A 17,827-nucleotide genomic window follows, 5' to 3' on the forward strand; every position below is an offset into this window, starting at 1 on the left:
AATGGAATAAAGAACTTATTTCTATGGCGCCAAAGTCAAACTAAGTTATCTTTTTTTCAATATAGGAATTGTATTTTCAATAGATGGACGCTGAATTATAGACCTCATCGCGCAAATACGATAAAATTTGATTTATTTTGTTCAAAAAGCAACATTGTGCTGGGGAGAACATACAATTGTCCAATTGAATACTATGGCTGGCCGGCAACAGGTTGAAATGGAGTTATCAGTGGAACGATTTGATACTGAAAATCTGAGTGTTTTGCTCTCCGAGAAATCAGTGGAACCGCAGATAGTATGCAATAGTGTTCGAGTAGTAACTCAATCCCTCTCAGTTATCGTTGTAAATCAATTGCAAAATGGACATGTGTTAATTTGAAGGAACTTCACAAGCATCAGACAACATTTTCAAAAATGAGAATAAGAATATTACCAACATTACGGTAATTTGGCATCAGAGCCCAATCAAGATATATCTAGTACTAGGCCTAGATATGAATTAGATGGAAATAATCTAGGGGTTTAATTTATATGAAGGAGGTCGTCATGTTGTACCAGTTGTACATGGTTGTACCTCTATCGCGAAGACCACCTGCGGAGAAGCTCTTGCTTTGGCAATCCTGCCAGCTATTGTAAACGGCATAAAGGAAAAACAGGTTGGCTAACTTCGCTATGCGGTCATTGGAAGTGTGGAGCGGTATAAAAACACGAAAATCTCGTGTTTTCTTTCGCAATTTGGAATTCATGTTTTGTTTGATGTGTAGCGGTGTAGCTCTATCGATGGTTGTGGATCCGTCCATCGGTCGTGGGTGAGGTGAAAGGTCTTGTTTCATTTGTTCGACATTCAAATGATTCAAATCTTCAAATATGTAAAAAATGAATACATACGCATGCGCTCTTTACGTTCTCAAAAATTTATTTGTGATGAAAATTCGGGTCTGGCCATTTCCACCGTGAATTATGCGGTTATTCTGTAGCTAACACTTTGGTTTTACAATCTTAAAGAGTTAAAAAAAGAAATTCTAAGGCATAAACGGTGCTGTAAAAATAGTACGCCAGCCTTCATCATGGGGAAATGGAGCAAAGAGGCGACAATAATGCTAATTGAAGAAATTAAGAAGCGTCCTTTTTTATATGACCCCTGCCACAAGAGTTATCACGATCGTGGAGCACGCCGAGCGGCTATGCAAGAAATTGCTGCTGTAATTTCTCAAGTACGTCCAGACACCCCGGGTGAGTATGTGCACGTCAAAATTGTGTTAAAATATATTTTTCAGCAGTCTCGGCTGTCAACTCGGAGTTGAATTTCATTTGTAGGTGAAGAGATAAAAATTAGATGGAGTGCACTGCGTTCTGCTTTCCAAGGATGCATATCTAAGATGAGACGGCAGCTGAATGGGACCTTGACGTCAGAATTCACCAAAGTTTGGTACTTTGATGAGATGTTATTTCTGTGCAAAGTGAGGCCGGCTAGAAATGGTTCATTCCGTATCGGCAACGAAGGAGCAGAGACGCGTGATAGTTTTGTTCAGGCAAGTATACACTTTGGTGAGCCTCTTTTCTCCTGAAATGTGATTCTCGAAGCATGATTTCTTTCAGGTATTGCAATCTTAATATTGGTATTCTGAAGTCCTCAATTCCTCAAGTTCCCTGAGGTTTGCCTTCTTAGTGTCCTTCTGTATGTGCCCCGTGTGCATATTTTTCCCTTCCTCGGTGGATTTTTTCTTCCTTCATATTTCGAGTATAATCAATGTGTCTAATTGCACGTTCACCAGGTCCTTCTTTGTCATGTGGTGGTCTGCAGTTCTCTCTTTTCTGCTATTTGTTGTAGTTAACTCCTTCACCCTATTCATCCATATGATATTCTACCAGGTCTAGAGGACCTCTACTCTGTTTTGTCCGTGTTTCTAAAGGCTTAGTTATGCGATGAATTAACATGTACTCTTAAATGTCTAAATGTATTAACAGATGAATACACGGTGTAACCACCCCACTTGTGCTAACGTATGAGCAAAAAATAGAACCTGCTCTGATTTTGTTCATACATTGATACATGTTCCATTCAGGCCCACCAAAATCATTCATGCATTCACGCAGTAACTCATATTAGTTATTGTACTGTGTAATCAGGCCTTAATACCTAGTTATCCATTTTTACCTCATTGCTTTCTTAGAATTAGTTAAAATGTGCCACATTATAGAGGACCACAACCTCTATAGCACTACCTTACCCTTCCTCTCCTGACATTCCATATCATTCTTTTGCACACTTGCTTTGTTGATTCTTGAAGTGCTTTTCATTTGTCTCACCTTCCTGCTAAGACCATCAACATTGTATTGCACCCGCAATTAATGCACCATCTCGTAGTAATATTCGGAAAGCTTAAAGAGTCTATCACTAAATGGCTATTTGGGTCCTTTAAGCCAATGAGCCATTTGAGAGCCAAATAGTGACTGTGTTGAATTTTCTCCCCTATATGTACGTAGCACCAGTATTGCACCATAGCAAAGGCAGCACTGCATAGTTCCTTTTCAGTTACCAAATGATTTATTTCAGCAGAATTTAGCTGACTAGATATGTATGCCATAGTGTGTTCTTCCCTTTCAACCTCTTGGGAAAGAACTGCCTATATTGCAAAGTTGAACGCAGCGGTAGAAGTAAGAAAGGGTTAATTAAGTCCTTTATATGATGGCATGGGGCTCTTAGTGAGGTCATTTTTGTAACTACTTAAAAGACCCTACACTTTCTTTATCCTAGTTGAACATTGCATCTTTTCTTAGTAACTGAGTCAATGACCACACTATTTCTTCATAACCAACTACAAAGCTATGATAACAGTTTGTAAATCCTAAAAAAAAGACTTAAGTTCCTTTGTGTTGGTGGGGATGGGAAATGTTTGCACAGTGGATACTTTTCCTGGGTACGATTGAACTACCTGCTTTGAGAATTATTAACCCTTTCCTCAGCAGACTTACACTAATCAAATAATTACACGAATTTCCACAGGGAGGAATGATGCATTGGTAACTTAAATGGCCAAAGCACTTGGTGGATCGGGGTTCAAATCCCAGTCAAGGTGAATGATTTTTTTCTCTGTGGACTTTTCGCACAATTTGTGCATTGCGGGTCACCCTGTTATAGTTATCACCATGGCTATCTTTGGTAAACTGAAAATTAACTAAAGAGAAGATGGCTACTTGAATGATTTGAAGGGCGTTGAGAAATCCAGGGAAGGGTTGGTAGATGAAATGGTGTTGAACAAGGTGGGGTATCTGTAAAAATAGTGACCTCTGGGAGAGAAAGATGGAATTTAAGTTGTTGTAGTTGGTGGTTATTACAATAGGCACAGATGGGAATGTGGAGTGAAAAGAATGGGAGAATTTCAGAGGAGCGGTACTTATCATGTAAGACATTTTTAATGAAAGAAAGATCATAAATATTCCTACGGATGCGTAATAATGGAGCAGACATTACTTCACAGCGAGAAGACTGACAGAGGTGAGGAATTCAGAGTCAGGCAACTGAAATGAAGAAATAACCTATTCATTCAAGAATTTTCAGGTTGGAATGGCAGGCAGCGGAGAAGATAATGGAGCATTGAGGGATTTGAGGATTGGGAGAACGCAGCCAGTGAATATAGCTTTCATGGCAATAGGGTCATTGATGGTAATGAATCTATGAAGAACAATTGACATAGCCTTTATTTAATTTAATTTAGGTGCTAAACAAAAGAATTGGAGGTCGAAAGTAACACTCAGGTCATTTTTTTTGGAAGAAATTGGAATTATTTCATGAAAAATAATCTAGTTATTAGGAGTGACAGTGCACTTTAAGGAAGAAGGTATGTATTTTGAATTACTCTTATTAATTTTTTGTTGCCAATTCAGGCTCTAGGCCTGGAGGGAATGAGGGGTAGACAGCAATGACTGAGATTCAGAAGTATTCTCAACACTTTTGAATATTTAGCAGTCATCTTCAAATAGCAGAATTCCACATGAGATGGAAAGTGCTTATTATGCTGTCACGCTGATTATATCGTCAATAATATGGTATAGTGATAAGGACTACTGTCAACATTAAAAGCAGTCTTTTCTTGGTCACCCTAGTGCATAGGTATCTGTTGATACCTGTTTGGCAAATTCAGCATTTAAAAGAAGCAGGAATTTTCCTAATAGACAATTGATGCCTCGAGGTTGGAGATGGGATATATGTCATGGATAGTCACCACGTTCAGCACTCAGAGGTCCATGCAAAATCAGTTGGGTGGCTTTCTGTTTGCCTATTTCTTTGGCACAATCACAATTGCGCCAATTGCGACCAGTCCCTGCGGAGACTGGAAGTCCATTGAATGCCAACCACTTTGGGCAGTAGCGATCGGGAAAATGCATTCGGCAGCTGTATCATGTTGTCACCGTGGGTGACTTGTCCGGTGGAGATAAGGTGGATGAGTGTTCTTTAGAGACTGCATCGCCTCCGGGGTCAGCTGCAGGAAGGTCGTCGGCCAAAATAAAAGCTGGTTTTATCCTGTCAATAGAAACAATAACATTATTGTTTTTAATTCCCAGGGTGAAATTCTTACTATCCCAGTTGATCACACGATATGGCCCGGTGTACGTAGGGCTTAAGCTGCCACGCTCTGTGTCATCTCTTAAGAAGACATGTGTAGATGTGGCAAGCTCCTTAAAAATGAATGTCCCTGGTGTGGCATGGCATGAGGTGGAAACAGGTTGCAAACGAGCTGTAAATTGTCGAAGCTGGACCACGAATTGGGTGATATCCAGGGGATGCTCGGAGTCAGGTCGAAGTCTCCAGAGAGCCTTAGTGGCTCGCCGTACAGTATCTCTGCAGTAGATGCCTGTATATCCTCCTTGAAGGTGCTCTGAATTCCGAGGAGAATAAATAGCGAGGCATCGTACCACGATGAACCGGGATGGCACATAAGCACTGCCTTTAATTGTCTATGTAGGCGCTCCACAATGCCGTTTGCTTGGGGGTGATTGGGTAATGATTGAGAGCGATGTGCACCTGTGAATACTGATAAAGCATAAAATAGTTTGGACTCAAATTGGTGGCCTTGATCCGTAGTTATGCGTTCCAGGCTGCCAAATCTTGAAATCCGGCCCTGGGTGAAAGCGTCTGCGACATCTTCGGCCGTGATCCTTTCTAGAGGATATACTTCTGGCCAGCGGGAGAAACAGTCTTTTGCTGTGAGGCAGTAGTGGAAGTTATTGGCCAATGGCAGTGGACCAGTGATGTCCAGATGAACATGCACAAAGCGGGCAAACAGTGGTGCGATGTGTCCGAGTGGCGAAGAGGCGTGCCAGGTAATTTTGGTTCATTGGCAAGCAACACATGTTCGACTCCAAGTGTGAACATCTCGTTGAATAAGAAGCCAGACGAATTGCTCTGCAACAAGCTTGGCAGCGGCATTAAGAACTGGGAGAGATTCGAAAACCTGCCGCCTTAGTGATGCTGGGACATATGGTCTGGTGTGACCAGTTGATATATTACAGTAAATTTCGGTAATTAGTCCAGGAATATGTATTCGTTGCAAATGCAATGATGAATTTCCACCGAGTACTTCTTGAAGTTCAGAATCTTCAAACTGACTTTGTGCAAGAGAGGCTAGCTCAACTGGTCACAGATTAATGGCGTCGGTTCGGGAAAGCGCATCTGCGGCGATATTTTCTGATTCGCTAATGTGGCGAATATCCATCGTAAATTGTGTAATGAAGGTGAGGTTAAGTTGGACAGGAGGAAGTTTGTTTCCCTGTTGCTGGAATGCAAAGCACAGCAGCTTATGGCGTGCTGCACTTTGAGGATGTGTTGGAAATCTCTTACCACCAAAGAAATTGCCAGGAGTTTACGGTAATATGCCAGCACTTAGACTGTCCAGTGGTGAGATTCTTGGAAAAAAAGCCCAGGGGTTGGCAACTATGGTCGACTTGTTGTTGTAAACAAGCACCTACCGCTGTTTGGGAGGCGTCCGTAAACAAGCCGAGGGTTGCTTCAGGAATGGGATGTGCCAGCATTGCCGTCCTGGAGATGGCAGTCTTGCAACCCGAAAAAGCTTTTTCCATAGGCGGTGTCTATTTGTTGCTCTGCAAACTGCGAAGTCCGTAAAGGGCCGTGTGAAGTGCTGCCTGATACTCTGAGGCATGCAGCAGGTATTGGCGGTAGAAATTCATTATTCCTAAAAATAGTCATAGAGCACGTGCAATTGTTGGTTTTGTATATTCTAATTAGGCTGCAACTTTCTCAGGAAGGGCTCGATTGCTGTCTGTTGTGATTTGGTGACCCAAGAAGGTCACTGATTGTGAGCTGAGCATGCTTTTGACAAAATTCACCACGATGCCGTGCTGCTCCAATCGATGGAAGACTGCCTTGAAATGCTTCTCGTGCTCACTTGGGTTAGATTAGAACTAAAGACGAGGATGTCGTCCACGTATGGAAAACAGAAATCAAAGGCCTGGAGTACCTTGTCTATAAATTGCTGAAATATCTGGCCAGATTTACTAAGTTCATAAGTCATAAATGGTAATTCGTAGAGACCAAACATGATGGCGGTTTTTTGCACGTCAGCAGGATGAACGGGAATTTGGGTGTAGGCTTTCATGAGATCAAGGACAGAAAATATCTTACTTACGTGAAGGTTGGCTGCAAAGTCTTGCATGTGCCGCATTCGATATCGGTCTGGGATGGTGCGAGCGTTCATGGTATGTGATCACCACATGGCACCAACCATTATTCTTCTTTGGGACAAGATGTAATGGTGATGCCCATGGGCTCTCTGATCGATGAGCTGTTCCGTTCCGGATCTTTGCTTCAAACTCTGCTTTTGCGATGGCAAGATGCTCTCAAGCAAAGCGACACTGGTGGCCCAGGTGTAGTCCTAATATAATGGACTGTCTTGTGGCGAGTCTCCTGCAGGATACCGGGAGAATGGTTTGGATGGCTGCTGGAAGACGCTGCAGCCATAGTGTTCGAAGTAGATTATTCTGGACTTGGGTAGTACCTGCCAACTTACAAAGGTGGCGGAGGAATTGTGAAGGAGTCCTCTCACCTAGCTCTTCCTTGGTGAGCAGTTGCCTAACCTGCTTTTCTTCTGACAGGGAGAGACTCCAAAGAAGTTCTTCTTTCGGGCGAAGATACGGACCCTTACTGGGGGGATTAATTAGAATGTCCTGAACCTCCGCTGCCCATCTGGCATCGAGATGAGATGTGACATACCCTTATTTAGTAGCGTCCTAAATGATGCCCAAAAGAGTGAATTGAGCTTCCAGCAAACCAGAGGATAGGATTACCAGGCCAGAAGGGCAGAAGCTTCAGTGTCACGCAGTTTATGCCTAATGTATGTGTGGTCTGGTGTTAATCAAGCTCTCCTGCATCGGAATGAGTCCCAAGTTGAGTTTTCCACCGCAGCTCTTCATTTTTCTGCTTGAGGAGAGGAAGATGCCGTTGAATTTCCTCTACTGCGCATGCAGTGATTGACGTGAAAAAGTATCTTCAAATAATGACGATGAGCAGATCACGTCGGGGTCACCATTGTGGGAGAAGATACTTCAAATTACACACTCTTATACATTTATCCCTTGGCCGAACATTCTGGACGGAGGTTCTCTGGAAAAAAATACATTTAAAATTATCATACTGGTTGGTATTTCTACTCTTTTGGAATGGCAATGGAACATGCTTCCTCTTGATTGTTTGAAGGGAGTTGGTTTTGAAATTTTCCTGAAACATTTAACTTGAAAGAAGATGAAGTTTTGTTGCAAGTGGCTGATGTGCAAGGATGTATTTGGGTAGAATTAGGTTAGTGGAGTTGCTTCAATGTAATTCCAGTGGAGATATTAATAATATGAATAAATTACTTGTTCTTTTAATAATTTTTAAAATTTTACTTCCTCAATGTGGGAACTTGCTAGGGAAGTGTTAGGCTAATAACCCAATTGTGGTTGATTGAATAATTAATAATTGAGGCTCTACTGTAAGCAATAGTCAACTTCGGTGATGACCGGAAATGACTATTGCTAAACCAATGAAGATGACAGTGATTCTTACATCTGCCCACAAATATGATGCCTTCGAGGGCTTTTGTCCTCTAGAGATGAATTACAAACATTTGCTCCTATTTGTGGGCAGCCTGTATGTCTTTTGTTTTTGACTACACGTGTCGATACCTCCACTGCACAAATGTTCAACAATTGCCCACCGAATCAAATCTGCTCATTTAGTACTACTATGGCTATTAGATGAGTGGATTTGATTCGGTGAGTGATTGATGAGCGTTCATGCAGTGGAGGTATCAGTGTGTGCAAATTTGACCGAGCTAATAGTTTCTGAAAACATGCAAATCAATTTCTGAGTTTTGTGTTAATGACTTAAATTGAATTTTAATAGTTAAATCTAACTGCTCAAGAAACAAATAGCTTTCTATACTTCTATTAATAAATTTGAATCTTCATAATTTTTCAAATCATTTACATATGCTGATTATGCTTTGATGAATGCATAAGTGATCTCTCTTTCTTGTAGCATTGTCTAACAGACAGTTATTTGGTCTGTTATTTTTATCTTGATTAGTTATAAATTAATGATCTTTCGTATCTCTATTCCAGAATGAAGATGTTTTACATCCTGTGACAATAGTGGATGATTCAATGGATGGATGCCATGAAGAAAGTAATATGTGTGAAGTGTATATATCGGAAAGTCCACCCCCAAAAGAAAATAACACAGATTGTCTCCAGAAGGAAAGTCTGATTGGTGGATTGATCCAGAGGGAATTCGAGAGGGAAAATCTTCAGAGACAGAATTTATCTGGGGAGAGTCTAGAGAGGGTAAATCTGCAGAAAGAAAATCCTCAAGCGGAAAATCTTCAAATAGAGAATGTTCAGAGTGAAAGTCTTCAGGGTGAAAACAGTCAAAGGGATAATCCTCAAAGGGAAATTATTCAGAGGGATAACACTCAGAGGGAAGCTATTCAGAGAGAAAACCTTTCGAGGGAAGCTCTGAGAGAAAATATACCCAGGGAAGTTCTTCAGAGGGAAAGTATCCCAAGGGAAATTCTGCAGAGGGAAAACCTTCAAAGAGAAAATCTTCAGAGAGATATTCTTCGAAGAGAAAACGTGCAAAGGGATAACTTTCCAAGGGAAAATTTCTACAGGGAAAACTTACTGAGGGAAAATCTTTACAGGGAAAATCTTCAAAGAGAAAACCAAAGAGAAAGTCTTCAGAGGGAGAATACCGTGGAAGAAAATCCTCATAGGGGTAATTTTCAGAGGGAAGTAGTACTGTGTGATAGTCCTGTAGGGGTAAAATTACTCAGAGATAATGTGAGGAGAGGAAGTTTTCCGGGGGAAAATCTCCAAGTTGATGGTCGTCAGGAAGAAATTAGTGTTATTGACCCCTTGTCTGACAGAGAACCCCCAAGAGACTATTTTGCAAGCAAAAGAAAAAGGAATCCAGAGAACTCATGTTTACCCTCTCTTGATTTAAGTGTGAAGAAGTTGATGGACCAATCAGTCGAAGATCCTGATTTCATCTTTGGAAAATTAGTCGCTCATGAGCTGAAGTCGCTTAAGTCTCCAATCTTGAAAAAAAAATTGAAGCATAAAATCATGCTAGATATTATAGAAATTCAGAATTTGCAAGATTGAATTCTAATGCATTTCAGTTTATTTGACACTTTTGTGCTCTATTGGTGTCCTGACTGGAAATGAATCAACTGGTCAGGAAACGGATTATATAGAGTGATTGAAATAGTCCTACTGCCTATAAATTCCACTAATTTCAGTCATGAGTCATGTTGACATGAATAATCATGAGAAGAGAAATCGTTTGCATTTAGCTATTTTTTGTGCATTTATGTTCCACATGCTATGGCAGAAATGCAACTGTGTGTGGTATTCTGCTGTTCATAAGACCTTGTAGTGATTTATTCTTGAGAAAGAATAATTTAAAATTAGAGATGTGCGAATAGTATCCGCGAATACTCGAATACCTCGAATACTAGAAAGTATTCGATGTTCGAGATTTCGAATAGTTATGCGAAAAGTACCGCCTCGAATACCTCGAATACTTTGAATTTCGCGTCATACACTGTCGCACGCACGTCGTTGGTAGTGACTCGGAAAAATGTAGAGAACTGTAGTCATTTAGTGCTCGCAGCGCCGTTTTACGCAAGTTGACGAATTGCATCAAATTCGTGGATTTTAGTGGTGAAAAGTGTTCGACGAGGGGAACCGAAAATAGTCGGGTGAAAAAATCCGAAAATCCCCGATTCCCCCCACCAGAAGAAACTCAGTGCCGTGGGATAGCAACCTTAGGGCATTTCCCACGATCCTCTATCCCCCTCCATTCAGCACTCGCCTCAACCACTCTGACGCTTTCCTCTTCTCCGAAATCAAACAAAAGGTCCCAGCTCGCGCAGGGATCGCATTACGAAGACCCCTGCTTCGAAAAAAATATCGAGTTACGAGAACAATAAAAACGTGTTTCACGCCCTCCCCCCTTTTCTCACCCACTGACCTTTTTCAGGCTACCTGCTTCGAAGTTCCCCATTTCTGGAGGTCAACTGCTGTGTGAGTACCGTGGGATACTTACATTAGCGCATTTCCCAAGGTCCAGTATCCCTCTCCATTCAGCACTAGCCCCCCCTCTGAGGCTTTCCTCTTCTTCAAAATAAAAAAAGGTCACAGCTCGCGCAGGGATCATATTACGAAGCCCTTAGCTTCGAAAAAATACGCGAGAACAATAGAAACGTGTTTCGGGCCCTCCCTTTCCTCCCCCACTGACCTTTTTTTTTCCAACCAGCTTCGAAGTTCCCCATTTCTGTGGAGGTCAACCGCTGCATGAGTCATCTATAAGCACAAAGGGTGTCTAAGAATGACTTTCGTCAATTGATGTTACACCTTTATTGAATTGAAATATTAGTAATGTGCGCGTAATTTCAAAAAGAATAAGACCAAACTCGACGTATTTCTGAGTTTATTTAAGCATTTTACGCAAAGAAATAAATGTCAAAACACGACGGAGACTTAGCATTCTGGCGAAACTCGATATGAGCAGCAGAGCTTCTCGGAAGTTGATGCGGTATTTTTTTCCGAAAACACATATCAAGTTACAATTTATGAGTGGTGCTATAAATCTTTATTGTTACAGTCACAGAAAAAAGGATATTTTCTCAGAATATTTGGTTTCTCCCTGATAGCAATTCCAATTCATCTTCTTATCTCCTGAGAACTCTCAAAGATGGACTGAAAATAATTGAAGAAAATCCGGTGGAAAAGAGCTTGTATTTTGCAAAATGCCTCAGATTGTCAGCTAGCACTTGGCAGCAGGAGTGGGGGTAAAGCGATGTTAGTTGAATTAATTATATGCCCAATTGTTTCCATAAAATTAAATTATTCATTAATCAGCTAAATTCCTGTTCGAATCATTTTAAGGAAATCAAAATTACTCCCCAAAATCTTGTGTTTCCTGCTGCATAGGCAACCGAGTCAAACATTCCAGCATTCATCATTTAGTATTCGAGGTATTCGAAATTCGAGGTATTCGAATATTCGAGCTATGATTTAATATTCGAATTTGATATTCGAATTCGAGAAATCTGCTATTCGACCCATCTCTATTTAAAATACATTCAAGCCGAACAGTGCAATTTAAACTGTATTAAGGTAAGGTGGGGTAAGTGCGACCCCTAAATAGCATACATCAACTTTAACTAGCCTAGGAAAATTTTCTAGGCTAGCTAAAAACAGGAGATTCAATGTATAATATGTATGTGAGTCACTGAAAATGATTATTAGATTAAAAATCCTCTCTTTGTAAAGTGGTAATTTTTATAAATTTTTACTTAAAATCTTGTAGAGGGATCGCACTTACCCCCTACATGGGGCAAGTGCATCCCATGGCTGATGTGCAATATATTTATACATTACGCGGCACATGGGGTAAGTGCGATTTGCCCAGAAATTCAGCTGTACATTACTTTTTAAATTACCAAATTATGTTTAACCATTCTTGAGAAATCAACTTTTATCTTAGGTAATGTAAGTAGATTTTTTTTCTCGCGTTTTTTGGTTAATTATGGCACAGTATGGAATTGATTTTTAATGTGTTTTTTAATGATAGTAACAGTATTCAACTGTTACACATTAATTCAAAAGTGTATTTAAAATATCTAGTGTGCATAAAAGCTGAATAAATAAATATAAAAAAATTATAAATCTTGCATATGACAACAAATCTGAATACAAACTAGATTGTAATGAACAAAGAATTTCTTCTCTAATGTAATACACGTTATTAATATAAAAAAGCAAAAGCAAAAAACTCATGGTCTTCAACCAATTGAACATTGAATATTTATTTGTTTATTCTAAGTTTTACCCCGAGAAAGATAGGCAAAACGTTAACTTTCCTCGACGACCGACAGAGTGCTTCGGTAATATTTTTACATCATCTTCCCTGTGTCTGTGCCCACCTGGAAGGGTAAAGGCGACGTCGCAGAATGCTCTAACTACCGCCCGATCCGGCTTTTATGATACGCCATGAAAATATTCGAAAGAGTGATTGATGCTAGGCTCAGACACATTGTTCACATCACATCCAACCAGTGTGGATTTGTAAAGGGGAGTGGCACAACAGACGCAATACACGCAGCTAGGCTGCTCTTGGAGAGGCACCGAGAGAAGAACAAGCCAGTGCATATATCTTTCCTTGATCTGGAGAAGGCCTTCGATCGCGTGCCACACGACCTTATCTGGCATGCCCTCAGATCTCACGACGTCCCTGAAGTCTACGTGTCATGGGTGAAGCTTCTCTACACCAACGTCACCAGCTTCGTCCGTTGCCCATCAGGAATATCACCGCCTTTCCCAATAACTGTTTGCGTCCACCAAGGATCGGCCCTCTCTCCGCTCCCTTTCATCCTGTGCATGGACACACTCATGGCCTGTCTCCAAGAATCACATCCTTGGTCACTACTGTTCGCCGATGATGTCTTCCTTGCCGGCACCACCAGACCCGAATTACAGTAACGAACTCAACTATGGAAGGTACGACTCGACAACTATGGGTTGCGATTAAACTCCAAGAAGACTGGGTACATGGAGTGTGGACCTCAAAACGATGGCATGATCAGCATCGACGGCGAGGGCCTTGAAAAGGTCGAGAAGTTTAAATATTTGGGCTCTGTCATCAGCAACGATGGAAACACAACCGCCAACACACGAGCTCGAATTAATGCAACATGGCTGAAATGGCGCCAAGTGACTGACGTATTGTGCGACCGTCGAATGCCCGAACGATTCAGGGCCAAAGTATACAAGACCGTAGTCCGCCCAATGGCCCTATATGGAGCAGAATGTTGGCCAGCCACAGCAAATCAAGAACAGGCCATGCATGTCATGGAAATGATGATGCTGCGATGGATCCTAGGCATCTCCCGCCTGGATCACATCAGGAACGAAGACATTCGGAAAAGAATGGGAGTTGCACCGATCACAGACAAGATGCGGGAGACTCGACTGCGGTGGCATGGGCATGTGGTGTGTAGTGATGAGAACTCCGTGGCCAAAATAGCAATGTGGCTGAGTACTGAAGGACGCCGACCACGAGGACGACCAAAGATGCGCTGGCTCGACAAAATTAAGGCGGACATGAAGACCATCAACGCCACGCCAGTAGACGCCCTGGATCGAGCCAAGTGGAGAAGACTTTGCAGAACAGCGGACCCTGCAATAGCACGGGACAAACGCTAGGATGAAGAAGAAGAAGAGATCTTCCCTAGGTATTTCGCTGGAATCCTCATTCCGTGGATAGGTGAAACTTAATTCAGTTCCAAAAAATGTCCTCAAAAAGCAAACCACGGCATCACCTTATTCATTAATCTCCAGAATTTTCCCTACATAGTGAGCAACTGACTTTTTGCTGCTGAATCTAGCCAGAATCCAATCTCCACTTTGAATGTTAGTCACCGAATTTGTTAAGCTTTTTCGACTCATGCTATCTTGTTTCAGGCATTAATACCATGTCGTCTACATCCTCCTCGTCAGAAGACATGATATCCAATGCCCTATCATAATCAATCAAAACAAACTGAAGTAACCTATCTTTATCAGATAAACCTTCAAAATAAGAGTTAATGAGAGGACTCTAATTAAAAGACCTAGTTTTATAAACTTCGGTGTTTTGCAACATTTATTTAAGAAAGTTTAACGCAAGAACTGTTAGACAGAAACTAAAAATTCAATCCATACTTCAACCTCGTAGCCTGGGGTAAGTGCGACAGGGGGTCGCACTTACCCCAGGCAACGGGGTCGCACTTGCCCCGGAAGGTAGGAATGGATGGTTACGACGGGGAAAGTGCGACCCCCCATCTAAACTAAATATGATGACCCGAGTTCCTAAATTTAAAGTAAAGCAAGGAAAACCAATTCATGAAGAAGAGAAAAGATATAGTTCTTACCTAACACCTCCGATGCGTTGATTCAGAGGAAACGGCGGTATAGCCTCTCCTCACAACCAACTAAGACTACGAGATGAACGGACGGGTATATTTCCTAAGCATGTGGAACGAGAAATTAAGGGATAAGTATTACAAAGTCGTTGGCTCTGGTTTCATTACTATGTGTAGAATATGTTGCACGACCGCCACCTGCTTCAAGAACGGAAATACGATTTTCCTGAAGGGGGGTCGCACTTACCCCGCAGTCGCACTTACCCCACCTCACCTTACATACATTTTATGATCTGCTATGAATCTACAGATATGTGTTCCGACAAATGCAAGAAATATGTACTTAGCTGCCTTTAGTAGTGCTCTGTTAACTACATAATTGTTCTATGCCATAGTATATTTATAATAATCTATGGACCTACTCTTTTATATGATTTATATGTATATCATGCACTTTTCTTTATTGTGAGAATTTGTGATGGTTGGGTAAGTTCCTGTGCTGTGAAATTTTTTATTAAATTATTTATATTACTCTTGTATATTTTTCCAAACATTTTGAAACACATTGTGGTGTGTAATTAATTACATAATTAGTAATTAAGATCTTGATTTTGGACAGACCTCAATAACGATGAGGTTATATATTGGTCAAGACATAATCATGTATTAGTGGCAGTCAAGCATTTTCAAACTAGGATAATGAACCAAGCAACATTTTATTGCCATTTGGTTTTCAGGCAGGGGAATAAGGTGATAAACAGTCGGGGGTGAATGCAAGAGGGGATTCAAAATGCCTGTGCCCCCCCTTCAAATGAGGAAAAGTGTTCATGCTTAAACTGTCTATTACCTAATGGTTAGAGGTATTCTTATACTGCCTATGTGTCATCCAATGATATCATATGACCTTGATTTTAAAAAATTCACATTCAATTTGGTTATTAAATATCGAGGGTTGTCATTATTTGAAAGTGCTTTATCTAATCTTACATTGATCTTGGTCCCCCAAAGATTTAATCTATGTATGCTGCTGTTAGCAGTGGTGCGGAAAACCCTGAAAAAATGTATTCAAACTCAATTAAATTAGGGAAATTTTATGATTGCCTTTGATTTTTTTTCCAGCAACCAGCAAAAACTGTTAGAATGTCGTGCAGTTACTTTATATGCTTCATGCAGTGGATTTGAAAATGCATCTTGGTGCATTCATTACAAGAGGTATTCAAAATTTATTTTGTACTAAAACTATTCCTATGACATTGACCAGGACTCATAATACCACAAAGTCTCTAATATGATTTCTAGTAGATTGCGTTTAAAAATTGATTGTTTAAAAATTCATTGATTTGCAGTAAAAATAATGGAAAATTTATTTATGAATTATAAACGATTTAAGTTTTTCCTGGTGAATACTTCTGACAAATATTTCTCGGGTTTGCATCCAGGTTAAAGCTTTTATGCAAGCCGACGTTTCGGAAGACGACCTGTCTTCCATCCTCAAGGCTGTGTTACTTTATCGAAGTTCAATTTCACACTTAATGAATTAGTTTTTTCGCTCGTACTGGGTTACATTTAATAGTTGGGTGAATCTTTTAATAATTAATACAAGAAAGAACTAGCCACATTACCTTGAAACCGGTATCAGATACCTCATATTTCAGAAGTTATAACTTTCTCATGCTTAGTAAGCAACTTTCAGTGCAAGAAACTTCTGTCTCCTAGCATCCTTATGTTTAAAGATATGCCCTTCGATGTCCTAGAAACTGTGACACCCGCTTCACCATTGAACTTCAGCCTTATGAAGATTTTTAAATTGAATGTGGTAAATAATTGTTTCACCATTTGTGCACATTTGATCACAGCCATTGGAATTAAATACGCAATTATGTCATCATGTCTTTGTGTTAATAAATTTAAATATCATTAAAGACATGCTTTTAAAAGAAAAGTGGCAGTTTTATTATAGAAATCAGGTAAAAATTTGGGCGATATTTATTTTAGGAAAATATGTCGTGGATAATGGGTTTAGTTTACCAAAAGATAACCTAGTGCATTCAGTTGTGCAAATGGCCATGCATGCTGTCACATGATATGCATGTAAATTTCATTTTACTAAGGATGAAATTGTTGAAAAAGTCATGCCTCAGTTTCTACCATGGAATTTCATTCACTCATAGATTTTCATAGATTATAGATTTCACTCACTCATGGAACTCATAGATTTTTTAGAAATCTTTGTTCTCTTTGCAGAGGGAATAATTGTAAGCAACTCAACTTCAGAGTTAATATTTAAGCATTTGATGTTTCAATAATGTTTTATTTACCTGTATTAACACACCAGTCTTTTCAAACCTCATGACTCCTGCTGCTATGCCAGCAAAACTGTTAGCACAAAAATGAATCAATGCGAAGGACAACCAAGAAACCTAGCTGTTTCTATTGCTATTATTGGAAACTTCCATCAATAATTTTTTATTTAAACATACAAATGCTACACTTAAAAGAGCACAAAATATATATGAGCAATTAAGCTTGAAGAAAACCAAGATCTTAGTATGCAGCAGAAGAGAGGAAGTCAAGACTAACATTAAAATAGGGAAGCAAAAACTGATAGAGGTGGATGAATTCGGTTATTTGGGAAGCAAGATAACTAGTGACGGGAGAAGTAAGAAAGAAATTATTAGCAGAATAGCCCAGGCGAAGAGAGCATTCCACCAAAAGAAAGACCTCCTCACAGCGGGAAACTTAAATATGGAAGTAAAGAAACAATTTATAAGAACCTACATCTGGAGTATGCTCCTATACGGAAGTGAGGCATGGACAATGACTGCAGCGGAGAAAGCAAGGATAGAGGCCTCCGAAATGTGGTGCTGCAGAAGAATGATGAAAATCAAATGGATCGACCAAGTTAGTAACGAGGAAGTCCTAAGAAGAGTAGGAGAGAAGAGAAGCCTCATGAAAACCTTAACAAGAAGACGGAGCAACCTGATAGGCCACATTTTGAGACATGATAGCCTGATGAAGACAATCGTCAAAGGACAGGTGGAGGGCAAGAACGGAAAAGGAAGACCTCGAACAAAATATATGGAACAAGTAAAGAAAGATGTGATAGAGAAGAAATACGTAGATGTGAAAAGATAAGCTGATAGGAGAACTGAGGGGAGAGCTGCGTCAAACCAATCCTAGGATTGCTGACCAGTGATGATGATGATGAGTATGACTATGAAAAAGGAGACACATACAAATATACCAGATTAGGGGAGGGTTACCTTCCCATTCCTTTGACTTAAATGCATTGGCATTGCATTGCATGGAAAAACAGTTCCACCTCAGGGTTAAGAGGTTATTTTACTTTTGTGCATAGTGGA

General features: G+C 40.3%; 1 protein-coding gene across 1 annotated transcript; it reads left to right on the forward strand.

The window, feature by feature from the left end:
- The first annotated feature begins 586 nt into the window (after positions 1-586).
- On the forward strand, positions 587-9,986 carry LOC124156061. The gene is made up of 3 exons (XM_046530369.1): positions 587-1,233; positions 1,318-1,532; positions 8,620-9,986. The coding sequence occupies exons 1-3, from the start codon at positions 1,068-1,070 to the stop codon at positions 9,658-9,660; spliced, it is 1,422 nt and encodes a 473-aa protein (XP_046386325.1). The 5' UTR covers positions 587-1,067; the 3' UTR covers positions 9,661-9,986.
- Positions 9,987-17,827: the final 7,841 nt, after the last annotated feature.

This window comes from Ischnura elegans, chromosome 3 (assembly GCF_921293095.1).
Source record: "Ischnura elegans chromosome 3, ioIscEleg1.1, whole genome shotgun sequence".
In the NCBI taxonomy this organism is placed as follows: domain Eukaryota; kingdom Metazoa; phylum Arthropoda; class Insecta; order Odonata; family Coenagrionidae; genus Ischnura; species Ischnura elegans.